At 45.7% G+C, this 17,632-nt stretch overlaps 1 protein-coding gene across 1 annotated transcript in view; it reads left to right on the forward strand.

Moving 5' to 3' along the window:
* Nucleotides 1-399: 399 nt before the first annotated feature.
* Nucleotides 400-17,632, forward strand: part of cdc27 (cell division cycle 27) — a gene marked incomplete at its 5' end in the record, with an annotated part of 36,717 nt that continues 19,484 nt past the window's right edge. The window contains 9 exon segments of the mRNA XM_079642195.1: nt 400-578; nt 809-870; nt 873-905; nt 1,019-1,161; nt 2,657-2,877; nt 10,658-10,757; nt 11,987-12,096; nt 12,188-12,287; nt 14,463-14,643. Coding sequence (XP_079498321.1) covers nt 400-578; nt 809-870; nt 873-905; nt 1,019-1,161; nt 2,657-2,877; nt 10,658-10,757; nt 11,987-12,096; nt 12,188-12,287; nt 14,463-14,643 — 1,129 coding nt within the window.

The raw sequence follows: 17,632 nt of genomic DNA on the forward strand, positions 1-17,632 counted from the left end.
CTGCCTGTCTGTCTCCACTTGTCTGTCTGTCTCCACCTGTCTGTCTGCCTGCCTTCTCCACCTGCCTTTCTCCACCTGCCTGTCTCCACCTGCCTGTCTGTCTCCACCTGCCTGTCTGTCTCCACTTGTCTGTCTGTCTCCACCTGTCTGTCTGTCTCCACCTGTCTGTCTGTCTCCACCTGTCTGTCTGTCTGTCTCCACCTGTCTGTCTGTCTGTCTCCACCTGTCTGTCTGTCTGTCTGTCTGCCTTCTCCACCTGCCTGTCTCCACCTGTCTGTCTGTCTCCACCTGCCTGTCTGTCTCCACCTGCCTGTCTCCCTCCACCTGTCCGTCTCCCTCCACCTGTCTCTCTCCACCTGTCTGATTCCCTCCACCTGTCTGTCTCCCTCCACCTGTCTCCCTCCACCTGTCTCCCTCCACCTGTCTGTCTGTCTCCACCTGTCTGTCTGCAGGCTGGCTGAGGGAGAGCAGGTTCTGATTGGTGGAGTGCTGAACAAACAGAAGAGTCAGGATGACATCATCACAGAGTTTGGAGACTCCGCCTCCTTCACGCTGTCGTTACTGGGACACATTTACTGGTGATCACATGTTCCATAGTATCATTAATATTTAAATATATTGTATATTTATATATTCCCCTCCCAGATCTGCCGGCGCAACGCCCCCAGATCTGGAGCCCTAGGCGACCGCCTATGGCTCCTAGGGAAAAGACCGGCCCTGACCGGTGAATCTTAACATCCCTAGTGTGTGCTACTGGTCTACATACTGTAACCTGTCTCTCTCTCTGGCTGTCTGTCTCTCTGAGCAGTAAGACGGATCGTGTTGCTAAAGGCGCCGAGTGTTTCCAAAGGAGTTTAACTCTCAACCCGTTCTCTGGTCGCCCTTCCAGAACCTCTGTCACTTAGGTAACACACACACACACACACACAACACACACACACTAACAGAGAAAGAATATTCCTTTCTATTAAACTACTTTTATTCTGACACATGTGTGTGTTGCGTTGTTTGGTTTCAGGAGAAAAACCAGACCCAGAACAGGTCTTCAGGTTGTCTCTGCAGAATATGTCTATAGCCCCGCCCCCTCCCTCTGTTAGCCCCGCCCAGAACCCCTCCCACCGCCTAGACACCGCCCTCATGGAGACGCCCCAGGACACGCTGGTATGTTACAAATGCACCTCCATCACTTACCTGGGGGGGAACAGCTGATCTCAGGGAGGGAACAGCTGATCTCAGGGAGGGAACAGCTGATCTGAGGGGGGAACATCTGATCTCAGGGAGGGAACAGCTTATCTCAGGGAGGGAACAGCTGATCTCAGGGAGGGAACAGCTGATCTCAGGGAGGGAACAGCTGATCTGAGGGGGGAACAGCTGATCTCAGGGAGGGAACAGCTGATCTCAGGGAGGGAACAGCTTATCTCAGGGAGGGAACAGCTGATCTGAGGAGAGAACAGCTGATCTGAGGAGAGAACAGCTGATCTGAGGAGAGAACAGCTGATCTCAGGGAGGGAACAGCTGATCTCAGGGAGGGAACAGCTTATCTCAGGGAGGGAACAGCTGATCTGAGGGGGGAACATCTGATCTGAGGGGGGAACAGCTTATCTCAGGGAGGGAACAGCTGATCTCAGGGAGGGAACAGCTGATCTCAGGGAGGGAACAGCTGATCTGAGGGGGGGAACAGCTGATCTCACGGGGGGGACAGCTGATCTCAGGGGTGAACAGCTGATCTGAGGGGGGAACAGCTTATCTCAGGGGGGGAACAGCTGATCTCGGGGGTGAACAGCTGATCTGAGGGGGGGAACAGCTGATCTGAGGGAACAGCTGATCTGAGGGGGTGGAACGGCAGATCTGAGGGGGGAACAGATGATCTCAGGGGGGGAACAGATGATCTCAGGGGGGGGGGACAGCTGATCTCAGGGGGGGGGAACAGATGATCTCAGGGGGGGGAACAGATGATCTCAGGGGTGAACAGCTGAACAGCTGATCTGAGGGGGGAATGGCTGATCTCAGGGGGGGGAACAGATGATCTCAGGGGGAACAGCTGATCTCAGGGGGGGGGAACAGCTGATCTCGGGATGGAACAGCTGATCTCAGTGGGGGAACAGATGATCTCAGGGGGGGGAACAGATGATCTCAGGGGGGGAACAGCTGATCTCAGGGGATGGAACAGCTGATCTCAGGGGGGGGAACAGATGATCTCAGGGGGGGAACAGCTGATCTCAGGGTTGGGGGAACAGCTGATCTCAGGGGGGGAACAGATGATCTCGGGGGGGAAAAGATGATCTCGGGGGGGGGGGGCAGCTTATATGAGGGGGGGGAACAGCTGATCTAAGGGGGAACAACTGATCTAGAAGGGGAACAGCTGATCTCAAGGGGGAACAGCTGATCTCAAGGGGGAACAGCTGATCTCAAGGGGGAACAGCTGATTTCAGGGGGGGAACAGCTGATCTAGAAGGGGAACAGCTGATCTGAGGGGGGAACAGAAGATCTAGAAGGGGAACAGCTGATCTCAAGGGGGAACAGCTGATCTCAAGGGGGAACAGCTGATCTCAAGGGGGAACAGCGGATTTCAGGGGGGGAACAGCTGATCTAGAAGGGGAACAGCTGATCTCAAGGGGTAACAGCTGATCTGATATTTGTTTCTTTCTGCCTTCAGGAGCTGAACCGCCTCAACCTAGAGTCTTCCAATGGAAAACTGACGTCTGATTTGTCCGTTTCCTACATTGACTCCTCCCTCATCTCCCCGGAGACCGGCTCCCTATTGGGTAATGCTGTTTCCATGGCTACAGCTGGATCACTACTGTCTAAACAGAACAAGCCCAAGAGTGGACGGAGTTTACTGGGAGGACCTGCAGCCCTTAGCCCTCTCACACCCAGGTGAGTAATGTAACAACACCTGCATAACAACACCTGCATAACAACACCCGTATAACAACACCCGTATAACAACACCCGGATAACAACACCCGCATAACAACACCCGCATAACAACACCCGCATAACAACACCCGCATAACAACACCCGCATAACAACACCCGCATAACAACACCTGCATAACATCACCTGCATAACATCACCTGCATAACATCACCCGTATAACAACACCTGCATAACAACACCCGTATAAAACACCCGTATAACAACACCCGCATAACAACACCCGCATAACAACACCCGCATAACAACACCCGCATAACAACACCTGCATAACAACACCTGCATAACATCACCTGCATAACATCACCTGCATAACATCACCCGTATAACAACACCTGCATAACAACACCCGTATAAAACACCCGTATAACAACACCCGTATAACAACACCTGCATAACAACACCTGCATAACAACACCTGCATAACAACACCCGTATAACAACACCCGTATAACAACACCTGCATAACAACACCTGCATAACAACACCTGCATAACAACACCTGCATAACAACACCCGTATAACAACACCTGCATAACAACACCCGTATAACAACACCCGTATAACAACACCCGCATAACAACACCCGCATAACAACACCCGCATAACAACACCTGCATAACAACACCTGCATAACAACACCCGTATAAAACACCCGGATAACAACACCTGCATAACAACACCCGCATAACAACACCCGTATAACAACACCCGCATAACAACACCCGCATAACAACACCCGCATAACAACACCCGCATAACAACACCCGCATAACAACACCCGCATAACAACAGCCGCATAACAACACCCGTATAACAACACCCGCATAACAACACCCGCATAACAACACCCGTATAACAACACCCGCATAACAACACCCGTATAACAACACCCGCATAACAACACCCGCATAACAACACCCGCATAACATCACCCGTATAACAACACCTGCATAACAACACCTGCATAACAACACCTGCATAACAACACCTGCATAACAACACCCGTATAACAACACCCGTATAACAACACCCGCATAACAACACCCGCATAACATCACCCGTATAACATCACCCGTATAACAACACCCGCATAACAACACCCGCATAACAACACCTGCATAACAACACCCGTATAACAACACCTGCATAACAACACCTGCATAACATCACCCGTATAACAACACCTGCATAACAACACCTGCATAACATCACCTGTACGGGTGAGTAATGTAACACCTGTACGGGTGAGTAATGTAACAACACCCGTAAGGGTGAGTAATGTAACAACACCTGTACGGGTGAGTAATGTAACAACACTTGTACGGTAGGGGTGTAACGGTTCACAAACATTTCGGTTCGGTACCTACCTCTGTGTTTAGGTCACGGTTAGGTATGTTTTCGGTACAGCAGAAAAAATTATCACAAAACATAAAATATTTGTTGGGTTTTTTAAATTATTATTAAACTGTGAATAATGTATTCACTCAAATAAATACAAAATATAATAAAATAAATATTAAGGTGCAGCATTTCGATGAACGGCTCGATGAGCAGCCAGTTTGACATTAGGACTTGCTTGTCGTTGTATTTTCATGTTTTTTTTTAAAGAAAACTGAAGTTGTCCACATTGCTTGCTGAAAGGGCAGATCTGCTGGCACTAACAATGTCTCTTGCTGTGGAGAACACTCTCTCGCTAGGGCGGTGCAGTGCATGACATTAAGGATTAGATGGCCCTGTGGGCCCCCATCTTTTGCAGGTCTTAGAATGCTGTCTGGTACATTCTCTAGACTGAATTATAAGATGAACCACCACAATATTATATTGTACAATTTCTATTTTATTCTTCATTTCACTTGTTTGTTCTTGTTTGTGTTTGCTCTCTTGGATGCCCTGCATAGCTATAAGAAATACTTAAGTTGTTGGTCAAGACACTTTCCATCTGATGAAGGCAAATGCCTTCATCAGATGGAAAAAAGTAGAAAACATTACATTCAGTTGTAACTGCCAAAGCAAACATTATTTACACTATTATGGCCCCTGTTAAAAATGTTTGTAATGTTATCTACTGTAAGTTGGTCGAACGAATGCCTCCTCATCCGGAAGCTGACCGAGCAGACCCGATCAGACCCGAGCAGCCGAGCGCATCCGCAAAGCACACACAATGACGACGTCAGAGTTCCCGTTAGCCGGCAAATCTAAATCTCTTCGGTCAAAATGTCCGGTCAAAATAATTTCCCTTTAGCGCAATACCGCTTCAGTTGCGCCACTTATGTGACAGACAAGAAGAATATGTGACAGACAAGAATAGTCAAATCTAATGTCTAACACTTAATGTGGAGAAAGAGATGTCCTGTCTGGGTTGATTGTGCGTTGATCTGTTGGTAATGCCTCGGGGTTCCGCTGGGCATGTAAACAAATGCATAATGCTGCGCTATACTTTGCGGCCTCACTCGGTTGCATAGCGACACTTATTGTTTAGGTGTCTTTTAATAAGCAGGTAGTCATATCATTAGCTAGAATTAGCTGGATCTGATCGATATGGACATAAACGCGAGTGAAGTCTAATCTGACGGGAGAGAGAGATCAGCTGCTGCTGACGAGTCGACACGCAGCTCTGCATGATCACATGCAGCGGTGAGCGGACAAAACACACACTTCAGGTTAGAATATCACACGTAGCTATTTTAATGACCTCTCAAACTACCGTAACTAGTTATAGATATGTTTAGTTTTACTGTCGGGTCACTCATTACTGGATCCGCAAGCTGATTGAGACTGGCATAATAGATTGCCCGATCGGGCAACCAGCAGGTGAGGCTTCATTCCCCGAGCTAAATACTAGATGGCCCCGGGCCATCGGGCAGCCCTTAATGTCGAGCCCTGCAGTGGTTCTCAAACTTTTTCTGTCAGGCCCCCCCTTTGGAGAAAAAATAAAAAGTCGGGCCCCCCAACACAAATAGTCAGGCTCAGTGGCGGCATCAGAGATTTATTTTGGGGGTGCTGTGGGGTAGCTTGACGTTTCATAGAGGGTGCTCAAACATTTACACTGTAAACATTTTTTATTTTTAAGTTAAAAAACTGGCAGCTGTGGTTGCCAGAACTTTACCGTAAAAAATACGGTAGAACTTCATGTACTATTACGGTAAAAGGATATCAGTACTGCTGACTTTACGGTTAATGTTTGAGTTTTATTCCATATTTTACCATATAAATACAGGTTTTTACCACTGAAAGAAACACCTTTTTGCCATAAAATGAACATGAAAATACTGTATGAATACCGTCTAAATAAAGTTTTTGCCATTCAATTAGACTGTGTTTCACTGTGCAGTTAACAGTCTGTCATATAAATTCCCTTACAAAAGCAGTACAAAAAAAGTTGTTGCCATAAAACATGTTTTTATTGTGAAATTAACAGTGTAATGTAAGGATTTCACTTCTTATACGTAAAATCCTCTCTTGGTCCATAGTCAGACAGAAGTCCAAAGCTTTTGATAGTCCATTAAAAAGATCAGCAAGCAGTCAAGGGGTTTCCAATGTGTTGCCCTCCTGTAGCTGTTGAGGCAAGGGAGCAGCATGTGGACATCGAGGGTCCCACCAGGGTGGGTGGAATGGATCGGGAACCCAGGACCTAACACCAGCATCAGGGAGAGAGCAGAGAGAAAAATCACAGGATCAAAAGTCGTTTCATTTACACTTAAGTAGTGGTGGGATATATTATATTGCAAAACCTTTAGATCACAATATTTTTATAATTTTGGACTGTAACAATATACAGCACATCTTAGTATACTGATTTTTCTGGTAATTCAATTTGAAAATGGTTTATAAATGAAGGGACTCTCAATAACCTATTTACATTTTCACTATAGTAAGTCCTGTCATGGGTTATATGATTACATGATGTATTGATATAGACTCTGCTAGCAGTTGGAGTAATGTCACTTTGCTGACGGTAACATCCCCCCAAACACTCAGTATTAGTTCATCTCTACTGATAGACACATTTCTAAAGAGCACAGTCTATACCGCTATACTAAAGTCAATATTTACTGAAAGCGAGCATGATAGAAAACCTGTTTGTGTGGAATCACTCAGCATAAATGTCCTGACTGAATGTAGAAACAGGTCCACATTGAAGGATCAGGGCGGAAACTTCCAGCAGCAGGAGAACGCTGAGTGGAACTTGGTAGTTTGACTGGGACCAGCCCTAATGATGGTGCAGCCCTATCAATGCCCTAACAAGTGAGAAAAGAAAGTCAAAGATTAAATTGTAATATAAACAAAAACAATAATTGACTCTCTCTAGACTTGTATATCTTACCTGGAAAGGTAATAATGTCAAGAAGAATCCAGTTGAGGACCACTGAACACGTTTGGCTTGGCCTTGGAAGGGAAACGATACTTTAGACGCAGAATCCAAATCTGAATCCAAATCTGAATCCAAATCTGAATCCAAATCTGAATCCAAATCTGAATCCAAATCTGAATACTAATCTGATGTATATATTTTAAATATGCAGCCAACTTACCAGCTCAGTTCTTTAATGATGCCATCAGAGGAAACAGAACTGGCCTGACTTGAGTATTTTCATAATCATTTCTTCTAAAACAAATGATAGACTGAACCACCTAGACTGTTCGATATTGTAATAGTACAAACAACCAACCCATACATATGTTATACTCTGCATACTTACCAAATGCACATATGCTGTTCATACTCTACAGACAACCCTACATTCACACTCTTTTGTATATTGTAACCCTCTACTGTCCATCAAGATACATATTGTATTGCATTATTGTGCTGTATTACCTACACTCCTGCATTTATCTATATTTGCACTTCTGGTTACATGCTACTGCGTTTCATCGGATTCGTACCTGTACTCTGCAATGACAATCAAAGTGAATCTAATATATTCTAAACTTAACAAGTTTTCTGAGCGCAAATTTATGTTTTTAAATTGCTCATTGTACCTAGCAGCCACACAAAAAATGTCACATCTCACATTTTAAAATAAAGAAAAGCTTTATTTCATTGCTATTAAGCAAAGGTTTTGTATTCCTGCTTTTCACAAAAATGACTACCTCGATGACTAAGAGTTCCAAATTCCTAGAACTATCAAGTTTGCCTGAACTTGTTTGCAGCACAAAACTATTGACCTCACTCAGTAAAGCTGAACATGTACTGTGACTTTACTAACTATACCAGACACTTTTCCAAGGAGAAGCTTACATTGGCTTTCAGAACTATCAATTTGATACACATGTAACACATATCTGCAGTCCAGCACTCCTTAACACATTGTTCCAAAGCACCCAACTCTAAAGGGTTAGGAGGGTATGTCTATATCCACTCATGGTCTGCAAGGTCTGCAATCAGAGTGAGGCCTCTGGGATTGACTGGGAGTACTTTCTTGTTTTTTTTCCACTCGACTTTGGTTCCTCTCTCAGGATTTATTGAGAAGAAACACCTTCATGAAAAATACATATATTAATTAAAACAAGTGAGGGCTGAAATAAAAACTTGTATTGTTAAATACTATAACAACAAAGAAATTGTACCTTTGGAGGAACTCAAGTGTTGAACGTAGTTCCACTGGGTAGTGAATGTTGAAACAGTAGTAACTCCCGAACATCAGGCAGAAGGCAGACGTGAAGGAAGTGATGTGGTCGTTGACAACCTGTTGGTCGATGCTCAACATAAACGCCCCAGCAGCAAAGCAGGAGGACCCTGAAAAATGTAAGACAAAAAACAAAACAAACAAATAAACTTCCATAGCAAAGGCATCAATGTCAGCCATTGACTAAACATACAATGGTGCTTATTACATTCAACAAGGGCTATCAAAAAACAACCAAAACTGATAATGGAGTTGGTTAAAACCATACTGCTGCCTTGAATTCTGCTATTGGCTGACCTTGGTATCAGGTAAAGTAATGGTCAGTATCGTTATATGGGCTGCAACATAACCTGGAACTAAGTCAGTGATGCAAACTTGTCACCTTTCGGCGAAATTCGCCGTTTTGAATCCAAAATAAGTCGTTTGTGTGATTCATGTAGATCTGCAATAAAAATATTTTTGGGGTATGGGGGGGGCTGGGACCTCTGCGCCCCCCACTTTGAGAACCACTGCGCTAGGGACAGAGGTAGCAGGTACAGCCAGGTAGCGCTTTGCTAACATGGCAACATAAGGAGATTTGGCGTTTGTAATAGCTTTGGCTCGGTCTGAACTTGTTGCGAGTGGTGGAGGCTTAAATGCTAGTGGGAGTTGGGTTTGCACTTCAGTCTTTTTTCTTTTGGTACCGGTGATATTCACGTTCGGGTGATGCCTTTTCAAATGAGTGTAGAAGTTTGATGTATTGCCAGCCGCGTAACCAATGTTAGTTAAACGATGCCGACAAACAGCTTTGGTTCGGTCCACCTGTCTTTGTCCGTCATCCTTGTACGTAACTGCAAAACCAAAATGTTCCCAAACCGGAGACTTCAATGATGCTGGAGGATTTTCGAGCTCAACTTTATCTGCGTTCACCATTTCGACAGTTCCTCAAATTACTGACTACATTTGAACGCATCCCTGTGACCAGCTCTCATAGTATGCCTCTCGTCCAATGAAATGACTTGCTCTATGACGCGCTGAACCCAATGTGAGCAAATTACAGAGATTACTTCCTAAAAGTTGTTCATGTTCTCAATTTTTTACGTTTAACGTTATATTCGTTCGGTATTGTTACGTTTCCACTAAGGTCTAGGGGACCTGGAGACAATAACACACAACAACCAATAATTATGAGGGAGTCAGAGTTAAGGTTGAAAAAAGGTTTATTCCTTGTAAAACTAAACAGAATTCAAACAGAAATACTCTTTGAGTGAGGAGGAGTCAAAGGAGATTGTGCCAAACAAAAGAAACAAGCATAACAAAACCAGGCCTATCTCTACAGCTATCCTTTGAAACCAAAACTCAAACGAAAACCCTCACTAACTAAACTACTCAGAGCTGGAAAAAACAGAATACAGGGGTGGCAACAATCCGCTAACCTAGTGTGTCTTAACATTAGTTACCTACGTGATGAGAAATGTACAGGGTACCCCAGACTTACCTAACTCCCCCACCTCTCAACACACACACATTAATAAAGGTCAGAGCAAACAAAGTAGAATGACTTTCTACTCAAGGCAGTCAATTGCAGGCTCCTCATCAGCAACAGGCCCAGGGTGAGAGCGAGAAGACTTCCTGGGTGCCTCCTTTATGGTCGGCCCTGGCTGCTGATAGGCCAGCTGAGGGTGAGAGGGTCCAATCAGCCATCAGACTCAGGTGCACAGGCAGATACCGATCTGCTGCTGATTAGCTGTGCAGAAGACAGGCAGAAGAGAGAAACACAGGAGGGAAGGAAAGCCACACAAGTACAGCCTGCCTGGCGCGTAACAGGTACACTTCGGTACACACGTGTACCGAACCGAAGGGCCCGTACTGAATAATTTGGTACGTGTACCGTTACACCCCTACTGTACGGGTGAGTAACGTAACAACACCTGGATAACAAGACCTGTACGGGTGAGTAATGTAACAACACCTGTATAACAACACCTGTACGGGTGAGTAATGTAACACCTGTACGGGTGAGTAATGTAACACCTGTACGGGTGAGTAATGTAACACCTGTACGGGTGAGTCGTTTAACAAGGCACTCAATTGTGTGTGTTTGTAGTTTTGGTATCCTGCCCCTGGAGCCTAGCCCTGGAGACCCCACATATTTACAAAACTATTCAGCTACCATGGAAACACAATCTACAGTTCCCAGCAAGAAGGTACACACACACACACACACACACACACACACACACACACCCACTTCATTCTCAATGTTTTAATTGAATTTGTTATTCTAATTATCCTTCTGAACCCTCGCCTGTCTCTCTCTCCTCACCTGTCTCTCTCTCCTCACCTGTCTCTCTCTCCTGACTTGTCACATGTCTCTCTCACCTCACCTCTCTCCTCACCTGTCTCTCTCTCCTCACCTGTCTCTCTCTCCTCACCTGTCTCTCTCTCTCTCTCCTCACCTGTCTCTCTCTCCTCACCTGTCACCTGTCTCTCTCTCTCCTCACCTGTCTCTCTCTCCTCACCTGTCTCTCTCTCCTGACTTGTCACATGTCTCTCTCACCTCACCTCTCTCCTCACCTGTCTCTCTCTCCTCACCTGTCTCTCTCTCTCCTCACCTGTCTCTCTCTCCTCACCTGTCACCTGTCTCTCTCTCCTCACCTGTCTCTCTCTCCTGACCTGTCACCTGTCTCTCTCTCCTCACCTGTCACCTGTCTCTCTCTCCTCACCTGTCTCTCTCTCCTCACCTGTCTCTCTCTCCTGACCTGTCACCTGTCTCTCTCTCCTCACCGCACCTGTCTCTCTTTTCACTTGTCACCTGTCTCTCTCTCCTCACCTGTCACCTGTCTCTCTCTCCTGACCTGTCACCTGTCTCTCTCTCCTCACCGCACCTGTCTCTCTTTTCACTTGTCACCTGTCTCTCTCTCCTCGCCTGTCACCTGTCTCTCTCACCTCACCTGTCACCTGTCTCTCTCTCACCTCACCTGTCACATGTCTCTCTCACCTCACCTGTCACATGTCTCTCTCACCTCACCTGTCACCTGTCTCTCTCTCCTCACTTGTCACCTGTCTCTCTCACCTCACCTGTCACCTGTCTCTCTCTCTCCTCACCTGTCACCTGTCTCTCTCTCCTCACCTGTCTCTCTCTCCTGACCTGTCACCTGTCTCTCTCTCCTCACTTGTCACCTGTCTCTCTCTCTCTCCTGACCTGTCTCTCTCTCCTGACCTGTCTCTCTCTCCTCACCTGTCTCTCTCTTCTCACTTGTCAACTGTCTCTCTCTCCTCACTTATCACCTGTCTCTCTCTCCTCACCTGTGACCTGTCTCTCTCTCCTCACCTGTCTCTCTCTTCTCACTTGTCAACTGTCTCTCTCTCCTCACTTGTCACCTGTCTCTCCTCACCTCTGACCTGTCTCTCTCTCCTCACCTGTCTCTCTCAGTCTGTCTCCAGGATCAGTCAGTCAAAGTCTGTCTTCAGTCAGACAGGTAACACCAGAGACGTTCTCCCAATCCCGTTCAACCAATCACAGACCTCCGCCCCTCACACCAGGTAACTACCGACCTGTCTATAGGTCTGACACCTGTCTGTCTGACGCCTGTCTGTCTGATACCTGTCTGTCTGATGCATGTCTGTCTGTCAGTGGGTCTCCTCAGGTGCTCAGCCCCAGTATGTCTGGTCCTCCGAACGTTCAGCCCAGAAGAAGCTCCAGACTGTTCACCAGCGCCAGCTCTACTGCCAAGGTACTCATAGTACCACACGTACTCTAGAGGCGCTTTCACACCGGAGTACTTTTCCCCCCGAACTAGGCCGATAGGGGGGAGATTTGGTTTCACACCAAAAAGGATCTGGAACTAGGCTGATAGGGGGGAGATTTGGTTTCACACCAAAAAGGATCTGGAACTAGGCTGATAGGGGGGAGATTTGGTTTCACACCAAAAAGGATCTGGAACTAGGCTGATAGGGGGAGATTTGGTTTCACACCAAAAAGGATCTGGAACTAGGCTGATAGGGGGGAGATTTGGTTTCACACCAAAAAGGATCTGGAACTAGGCCGATAGGGGGGAGATTTGGTTTCACACCAAAAAGGATCTGGAACTAGGCCGATAGGGGGGAGATTTGGTTTCACACCAAAAAGGATCTGGAACTAGGCTGATAGGGGGGAGATTTGGTTTCACACCAAAAAGGATCTGGAACTAGGCTGATAGGGGGGAGATTTGGTTTCACACCAAAAAGGATCTGGAACTAGGCTGATAGGGGGGAGATTTGGTTTCACACCAAAAAGGATCTGGAACTAGGCTGATAGGGGGGAGATTTGGTTTCACACCAAAAAGGATCTGGAACTAGGCCGATAGGGGGGGAGATTTGGTTTCACACCAAAAAGGATCTGGAACTAGGCTGATAGGGGGGAGATTTGGTTTCACACCAAAAAGGATCTGGAACTAGGCTGATAGGGGGGAGATTTGGTTTCACACCAAAAAGGATCTGGAACTAGGCTGATAGGGGGGAGATTTGGTTTCACACCAAAAAGGATCTGGAACTAGGCTGATAGGGGGGAGATTTGGTTTCACACCAAAAAGGATCTGGAACTAGGCCGATAGGGGGGGAGATTTGGTTTCACACCAAAAAGGATCTGGAACTAGGCCGATAGGGGGGGAGATTTGGTTTCACACTAAAAAGGATCTGGAACTAGTCCCTATTTCGTGCTAATATTTTCACCCCCAGATAGTCCCTGCTAGAGAAGCGGTACTCTCTGCAGTACTACACATACTGCAGTACTACAGTGTGTGTGTAGTAGTACACATACTTCAGTACTACAGTGTGTGTAGTACTACACATACTGTAGTACTACACACACTGTAATACTACACATACTGTAGTGCTTCAGAAATCAATAACATAAATGTCTTGACATTAATTTATAAACCAAAATAAATGAACTGTATAGGTCTAGCCTCCTTATATTATATGTGTGTGTGAAGTTGTTCCATCCTCAAAAACAAAAAAATAATGTTTCTGCAGTTTAGCTGCAGCTTCTAGCAAGTCTTCTGTTAAAAAAAGGACACTGAATGTCCTGAATGTGGCATCACACACAGGACTGGAGTCTGAACACAGCAGACAGTATAGGAGTATTTACAGCATATACAAACAAAAATACTGCATGTGGGTGCACACTTACATTCTCTGTCTCACTGTTACATAAATCCCATGAATGTATGAGATTAAGTTAGCTTAATTATATCTCAGTGATTAAGTGAATAATAAAGTTTCTATCGGGTTACTATCAGCCTGTCACTCATTGTTTTCAGGGAGGGGGCGGGGCTTGGAGGAACGGAGAGGAGACGGTGATCGCGGAAGCTTTTTTCCTCCTGCCTTCACAAACTTTACACACTTATATATCGTCTGAAAATTGCTAGAGGACATTCATACTCTGCAATCCAAGACTTCATTAAATCCACCAAAAACCTGACATGATTGTAACGCGATTATTTTAGAAAAACATAAATCCCTGTGTGTCTGAGCTGCAGCGACACGGAGTGATTCAGAGCGGGTCTGCTGTTGGCTCTGGACTGGTGTTCTTGTGTTGGTGGATAAAGCAGACTGCTCCGTGTTTGGTGTTGTTGTGCCGCTGTGCCGCTGTCACGTCTGTTCCCTGATCTCTGCGTCACCGACCGATTTGATATTAAAGTGACAGAAAAAAAAACGTTATAGTAAAGCCGCGGCCGGAAAATCAGGAAGCAACGTTACTACGCTATAATCGATTATCTTCCGTCACTGCATCGGTACCGAATCGTCCACGTCCACATCGCAATGCACCGTAGAAACTATTATTTTCAACACCCCTAACACACATACTGTAGTACTACACAGACTGCAGCAGTACAGAACTCTACTTGTAAAACTGTGCTGTTTCTTAGGAGAACAGTAAGAAGCTGAAGATGAAGTTCCCCACCAAGATCCCCAACAGGAAGACCAAATGTAAATCAACCAAGACGTCCAACAACAGCAACCTGAACGAGAGCCTGGACATCCTGAGACTGGACCCTGGTCTGAGCCTGCCGGACACCAAGAGCCCGCAGTACCAGAGAGCTGCAGCAGGTACTAACACTACTATACCAGAGAGCGTTCTGCACTTTGTAGATGGTTGCTTTATTGCTTTTTAACGTTGTATTGTTTTTACTTTATGGCTGTTATTCTGTGTGTGACTGGCGGAGCAATATTCTACATACTTATCTCATCTTATTCTCCTTCTTCCGCCACAAATGTTGTCTTGCTACTCGTCCGGCAGCGTTGAAACGAAACACACAAAAAAACATCAAAACGTGCAGAATGACCGGGATCGGGTTGCTATGTGGACCCTCCAGAAAAACGCGAGCAAAAATCCTTGATTATGCGGGCTGAATTCCTTGATTATGCGATTAAACATGCGGGGTTTTTATGTGATTTTCTGCGGTGAAATGGCGGGAAATTGCGAAATATGCGGAAAGTTGCTAAATATGCGGGAAAAAAGAATAACAATTTTTTTAAATATTGGGCTTTCTTATTTATTCTCTCTCACACACAACCTGCCACTAACGTTAAACCCCTTTACTAAAGTGTGTTGCCAATGTAACCGGTTAGAACTCAAAGTTGCGATGAGGTCTTAAAATGTATGGAAAGGGTCTTAAAAAAGGTCTTAAAAGGGATTAAATTTGACTTCAGGATTCCTGCATATACCCTGCACACACACACACTTCTCCGCCTCATTCTGTTTTCATTTACTCGTTCGTTACCTGCAGCTTCAATCTTGTAGGCTACTCACTTCGTTTCTTGTAGCCCTCTAAAGGGTTTTGGAGGTTGATGCCTCGGTTAACGTGCGTTGTTTGGCTTTCTTGTCCGCAGCAGCAGAAAGCATTTTCGAATGTTTGAATGAATCAAAGTGGGTCGTCACCGTCGATGTTCTCTTATGCTCCAACACACAGTTGCACGGGGTGCAGAATAGTTCCCCCCCACTTTTTGCCCGGTCTTTAGTAGAAATGTTCGTCGGTAAATGAGATGGATTAGATTTGTTCGTCTTGGTGTTTTCTCTCTCGTGTGAGCTCCACACGTTCACTCTATACAGTGTTGTTTACATTCTGTGATGCGCGAGCTGATGACGTCACTTCAAGACGAGTTAACTTTTTTTTCTTCTCAACTTTGTGTGGAAAAATGCGGGGATTATGCGGCCTTTTGATAAATATGCGGCCTTTTAAAAATCTACGCCATTTTGCTGATTATGCGGTAAATTCTGCGATCGCAGAATCGCGTTTTTCTGGAGGGTCTAGCTATGACTTTTATAAGAAATTCGCCTAGCCCTTTTCACACAAATCGCAGAAAACTGCGATCATTTGCCCAATAGGAATGAATGGGAAATCAATTTGAACCGAGCTCACCAACACCCCACTTTGACCCATACATATTCCGCATACTTTAACGTAGAACAAAAATTACAAGTTTAAACGGTTCTCGAGACTATGGACCTTATAAGACCCCATTTACATGGAAACGAAAACAAACAGAATTCGATATCTAAAAAGTATTCCGTCCACACGGCATCGGCTCAATAAACGTGTCCGTCCACACGAGAGCGCTGGAGACGCTGTAGTACAAATGCCGGGCCTGTAAGTGGCGCTGTACTTCTGCCACAAAATACACCAAAAGCAGCGAAGAAGACCCCCCGAGAATGGTTGCCATGGTTGCCTGGTTGCCCTTCTGTTTATTCTCCGCAGTGGATTTAGCAACATGTAGTTCTCCATGTCCACTTGTTTCTGATGGTTGTTGTAGAGGAGCTGTAGATTTGGGTAAGCAGCAGAGGTGGGGAGAGGAAGGGCTCTGGCTGTTTCGGCTGCCTCTTTTTTCCCTCCCCGAGGCGAGCGTGTGCTCCTGCTGTAACAGGCAGGTGCACCGCACCCACTGCCACTAACTCTGAGCTTGGCTCCAGGACGTTCAATCTCCCCGGTAGTCCACCAGCAGATGAAAAACACCCACCTCTCCGCTAATTCCAAGGGACGAGGGACTCTTGCGGCAGAGTTTCCGTTAGAATGTTTTTTTCGCCGGTCAACATGTCCGTTAACGTTTACATCTTCTGGACAAAATTAGAAAAGTGCCGGTCAAAGGTCTTCTGTCGTTTAATAACGACTCTATACCATACAGGGGGTCCGTGGGGTCTTAAAAGGTATTAAAAGTTGATCAATCAATTTAGCGAAAATGAAGGCTATTAAAAAGTATTAAAGGGCAATTCCCAAGGTATTACATTTTGCAGCTTGTTTTCAATAAGTATATACATTCTGTGTAGTTTATTGATGGCATCCCGTTGGATCTGACGTCATCTGCACAGGACATCGCACGCTCACTGCTCGATAGCGCGCGGAGGCCCGTTTACGTCGGTTGTTAAACAACATCGTGATGGGGAAATGCAAGTGTGCGTCCAAATGGGTGGAAGATAAGGAGGAAGGACCATCAATACTGTATATCAGGGGTACTCAAACTTTTTTATTAAAGGTCCACTTATTTAAAGGTCACTGGTCCGGATAAATGCCAGTGAAGTCCCCCCCCCGGAGCGGAGCAACGAAACTGAAATTAAGAAGCCGTTTCGTACGGCGCTCTATGCATGGGGCCCCCTTGAGGGGGTTTCCTGACATGTCGTTGCAGTAAATTAAAGGGTGTTTCATGTTGTCGTTGCTGTGGACCTTCTTAATCTACCTTCTTTGGGGGCCCCCTTCTGGTCCAAGCACTTGCCTGCTTTGCCTGTCGGCAAACGGCACCCCTGTATACAGACACACATTCATTACATACATACAGTATGGTGGCTTGAACTGGGAGAAATGGCACTGTTTGTCTGTAGCCAATGCCTTGAACCTCGGCAAAAATGGCGTTGGAAGCATTAGAAAGTCAAGGTAAAGGTTAACTTGCGGTCTGCAATGCGTGTCACGCTCACGCACACAAGTAAATATATATGCACGTTCATTCTCACAACGCGTCGGACACAAGAAAATATACATTAATTTACATCAGAATCAGAACGTTTTTATTTTGTATAATTTTATTTTTTTGTAATGGGACACAGGGT

This window comes from Notothenia rossii, assembly GCF_949606895.1.
Source record: "Notothenia rossii genome assembly, chromosome: 8".
NCBI lineage: Eukaryota > Metazoa > Chordata > Actinopteri > Perciformes > Nototheniidae > Notothenia > Notothenia rossii.